The sequence below is a fragment of the Littorina saxatilis genome, unplaced genomic scaffold (genome assembly GCF_037325665.1).
Source record: "Littorina saxatilis isolate snail1 unplaced genomic scaffold, US_GU_Lsax_2.0 scaffold_3528, whole genome shotgun sequence".
NCBI classification, from domain to species: domain Eukaryota; kingdom Metazoa; phylum Mollusca; class Gastropoda; order Littorinimorpha; family Littorinidae; genus Littorina; species Littorina saxatilis.
Window position 1 is genome coordinate 1 of NW_027128013.1, and position 5,000 is coordinate 5,000.

A 5,000-nucleotide genomic window follows, 5' to 3' on the forward strand; every position below is an offset into this window, starting at 1 on the left:
TTGTTACGTGTATGTCGTTTTCACAAGTACTCGGAAACGGAACACGTGATCTGTCTTTGTGCGTTCAATAGGTCTTGCGCTTGCGTGTGCACACTAAGGGCGGGCAATGCACTAGCTGCACAGACGTTCACCTGGAAGGTCAGAAGAAATAGCTATCGTGTCCACTAGTTGCAGCCAGGATTGGATCATGACAAACCGACATCCTAACCACTGTGATATTGTGCCAATTTACAACGGTTAGAATCTTCCAAGAACTAACACTAATCAGCCCCACCCCCTCCCCCCCCCAATAGAATGGTCAAATCGGGCACACACTAAAACGCAAAAAGACACCATATATATATATGTGTGTGTGTGTGTGTGTGTGTGTGTGTGTGTGTGTGTGTGTATGTGTGCGTGTGTGTGTGTGTGTGTGTGTGTGTGCGTGTGTGTGTGTGTGTATGTGGGTCTGTTTGTTTAGGTCTGTCTGTGTCGGTATGTGTAATTATATCGATTCAATACAATTATATATTTATTTCAGGTGGTTGTAGTGAGAATCGGCCTCCGAGGCGCCAGTCCTGGTAAACGTTAAACCGTTGTACTCGTCATCGCTTTCTGCCACAGTGGTGCCATCCTGATCAACAGAAACAACACTTCCATTAAGTACAGTGTGTAACAATGCTACGTTGAAAACAAACATATGAGTAAGCAGAACAAGCAGGCGATGGGGAAGAGTACGAGGAAGACGAGGAAGAAGAAGAAGAAGAAGAAGAAGAAGAAGAAGAAGAAGAAAACAAGAACAACACAAATAACAACAACCACACACATAACAACAACAACAACACCAACAACAACAACAACAACAACAGCAATAACAACAACAACAAACACCACCACCATCATCACCACCACCACCACCACCACCACCACCACCACCACCACCAACAACAACAACAACAACAACAACAAAACCAACTACTATAGTATCACTAATACTACATCTGTACTAACAATATTACGACGACGACGACTGCTACTTGTACATCCACTATTACTGTTACTACTTCTACAGCTGCTCTCATAACGACGACGGCTACTACTTCCAGTAATACTACCATTATTAGAAGTACTAGTAAAACAACAAAGTCACACAGAAATTCGAAGAAAACAAGCATACAAGTCGCGTGAAGCGATATAAAAACATTTAGTCAAGCTGTCGGCATCAAAGGACCAGATTAACACACACAAAAACAACCATCGCCGAAACCATATTAAGATAGTCTCGACTAACCACACCGAAAAAACCGAGACGGGTCACGCTCGTCTACGCGTAGTGCGCGAACGCAGTACTTACTTAAACCTATTTTCTGTAATTCTGAGCACATTTTTAGAGTAAATATGACACATGTATATGTTTTTGAAATCAGGTGAAATTGGAAAATACGATGCAATTATTGTTGAATCTGTTAGAGAAAATTTGATTTTAATGACAACTTTAATGAGCAAACTAATTAACTATTGTTTACGCTGTGGAGCTGACATTTAATATCTTAGTCCGGACTTCGTCGAAACTTGCTTGACAAAACTTTCAATCAATTTGATCGAAAAATGAGGGCGTGACAGTACGGCCTCAATTTTTACAAAAAGCCGGATATGACGTCATCAAAGACATTTATGGAAAACATGAACAAAACATCCGGGGATATCATGTGAAATTTCATGAAGATCGGTCCAATAGGTTTCTCTGAATCGCTCAACAAACAAAACTTGACTAAATGTAAAACAAGTTAATCAGCGTTCCAACAGATACACCATGAACAATGAAATTATTCCCCTTTGACTTACCGTGTGCATGTCAGAGGAAGTCATGTTTACATCCAAAGACAGCTTCCCGATCCCTGCAACTAAGGTCAAGATGCAATGTAACAGCCAAAAACCCGACAAGCCAATATGTATTTCACAAACAAAATGTGCATGCCACCAACCCCCACCCCCCCTCGCCCCCCCCCTCCCACACACACACACACACACTAACCCCCATATACTATCCCAGCTTCTCCTCTCCCACAACTGTACTTTTCCCTCGTAAACCTCTTATGCACGGAATTTCAATGTTGTTCTTACCTCCGCTGGAAGAACTCTGCATTTGAGCTTCGGAGGCACTGCCTGCCTTCTTCATCTCGTGATGTTCGACGTGCGCTTTCTTCAACACCTGAGCATAGACATCTCCTTGAGAACTCGATGAGGCTTTTTCCGAGGCTGCGTTGGAAGGTCCTGACAGTGTTTGGTCTGATTTAGTTGGTACTTGCTTTCGATTTTTGACGTTGGTCTTCTTCAAGACTTGAGAGTAGACATCACCGTGGCTGCTTGATGCTGCTTCATCGTGTTTGATTGAAGAGTCTTGGGCCTGTGGAGACGTTGTCTTTGCAGAGTCGACCTGCCTCAGTATCTGCATTCCGTCAGCGCTCTGGTAACACTCGTTGATATATTCTTCGAATTCTGTGATAGAGTTTAAACATAATGTGAGTCCAAACAGCATACAAGAGAGTACCGACAGTGATTTGTATATTCCAGTAAGAGACTATACTTGGCAAATTCAGAAAGTATGAATTCACCGGGGTGTTTCAGAAGATATAGGTCATATACTATCAGTGTGAGCCTCTGTTCTGACGTTTTAAAACAAGCGTTGAGTTGTGTTAGTTAAAAAGGAGATGTTATTGTGAGTAGAGAAGGCAGAGCGTAAGACTCTCAGTTCTCAGTTGGTTTAATGACCCAGGTACAGTCAAAGGGATGCTACTCTATACATGGACTAAAGTTGGGTATAGGTGCACGGAGGGTGCAAGTGTACCGAGAGCCATTACCTTGGGTGTTTGGCTTTAAATGTGAACTGGCATTTTAAAACATGTATTTTATATTAGTTTTGACATTAGATTTGTGTAGATTTGCCCAAACATCAGGAGAAAGAGCATTAGCAGCAGCAGCAGATACAGGAACGCACACATCACACGCACACATCACACGCACACATCACGCACACATCACACGCACACATCACACGCACACATCACACGCACACATCACACGCACACATCACACGCACACATCACACGCACACATCACACGCACACATCACACGCACACATCACACGCACACATCACACGCACACATCACACGCACACATCACACGCACACATCACACGCACACATCACACGCACACATCACACGCACACATCACACGCACACATCACACGCACACATCACACGCACACATCACACGCACACATCACACGCACACATCACACGCACACATCACACGCACACATCACACGCACACATCACACGCACACATCACACGCACACATCACACGCACACATCACACGCACACATCACACGCACACATCACACGCACACATCACGCGCACACATCACACGCACACATCACACGCACACATCACGCGCACACATCACGCGCACCTATCACACGCACACATCACGCGCACACATCACACGCACACATCACACGCACATATCACACGCACACATCACACGCACACATCACACGCACACATCACACGCACACATCACACGCACACATCACACGCACACATCACACGCACACATCACACGCACACATCACACGCACACATCACACGCACACACCACACGCACACATCACGCGCACACATCACACGCACACATCACGCGCACACATCACACGCACACATCACACGCACACATCACACACACACACATCACACGCACACATCACACGCACACATCACACGCACACATCACACGCACACATCACACGCACACATCACACGCACACATCACACGCACACATCACACGCACACATCACACGCACACATCACACGCACACATCACACGCACACATCACACGCACACATCACACGCACACATCACGCGCACACATCACACGCACACATCACGCGCACACATCACACGCACACATCACGCGCACACATCACACGCACACATCACACGCACACATCACGCGCACACATCACACGCACACATCACGCGCACACATCACGCGCACACATCACACGCACACATCACGCGCACACATCACACGCACACATCACACGCACACATCACACGCACACATCACACGCACACATCACACGCACACATCACACGCACACATCACACGCACACATCACACGCACACATCACACGCACACATCACACGCACACATCACACGCACACATCACACGCACACATCACACGCACACATCACGCGCACACATCACACGCACACATCACGCGCACACATCACACGCACACATCACACGCACACATCACACGCACACATCACACGCACACATCACACGCACACATCACGCGCACACATCACACGCACACATCACACGCACACATCACACGCACACATCACACGCACACATTCCCAAACATTACCGCTTTCTACTCACCATCGTTTTGATCGTCTGGCGATCCAATGTAGCGAGCTCCTCCGGCAGTGGACAACGCTTTCCGCCCTCCTGTAAAAAAAAATTCGGATGTCATGGTAATATATTATAATAAAAATAATGATAATAATAATAACTGGATATGTTTAAGTGCCTAACCTAGGGCTTTACAAAAGAACATATACAGAATAGAATCACTTGCATTTTTTAGGAGTCCTGATTACAAGAACTAAGAACACTTTTGGTCTGAAAAAACACCAACCGCCTTAAGCTTCATTCATTACTGGCAGGTTAACTACTGTTTTTGTTTGAAACTATTGGGAAGATATGCAGTGTCTTAGCAAAATGTTACACTTGAATTTCACATGAACTTAAACTAACTAGCATTGAACTGATACATTGTTGTCTTTATGAGAAGACTGCATGTCACCATAACACCCACTCACACACACGCGAATGCGTAAACACACACACACACACACACACACACAGACACACACAGACACACACACACACACACACACACACACATACACGCACACACACACACACACACACACACATA

The 5,000-nt window shown here is 45.6% G+C and overlaps 1 protein-coding gene across 1 annotated transcript; it reads right to left on the bottom strand.

Moving 5' to 3' along the window:
• Window positions 1-428: 428 nt before the first annotated feature.
• LOC138956382 (uncharacterized) lies at window positions 429-2,473 on the bottom strand. The gene is made up of 3 exons (XM_070327750.1): window positions 2,104-2,473; window positions 1,825-1,883; window positions 429-613 (listed from the first exon to the last, which is right to left on the bottom strand). The coding sequence occupies exons 1-3, from the start codon at window positions 2,432-2,434 to the stop codon at window positions 512-514; spliced, it is 492 nt and encodes a 163-aa protein (XP_070183851.1). The 5' UTR covers window positions 2,435-2,473; the 3' UTR covers window positions 429-511.
• Between the last annotated feature and the right edge of the window lie 2,527 nt (window positions 2,474-5,000).

Bases quoted from the DNA above. Each gene is read 5' to 3' on its own strand.
- LOC138956382 (XM_070327750.1), bottom strand. From the start codon at position 2,434: ATGCAGATACTGAGGCAGGTCGACTCTGCAAAGACAACGTCTCCACAG. The intron at 1,884-2,103 runs GTAAGAACAACA...TCTTGACCTTAG, and splicing joins GCAGAGTTCTTCCAGCGGAG to TTGCAGGGATCGGGAAGCTG. The intron at 614-1,824 runs GTAAGTCAAAGG...TCTGTTGATCAG, and splicing joins CTTCCTCTGACATGCACACG to GATGGCACCACTGTGGCAGA.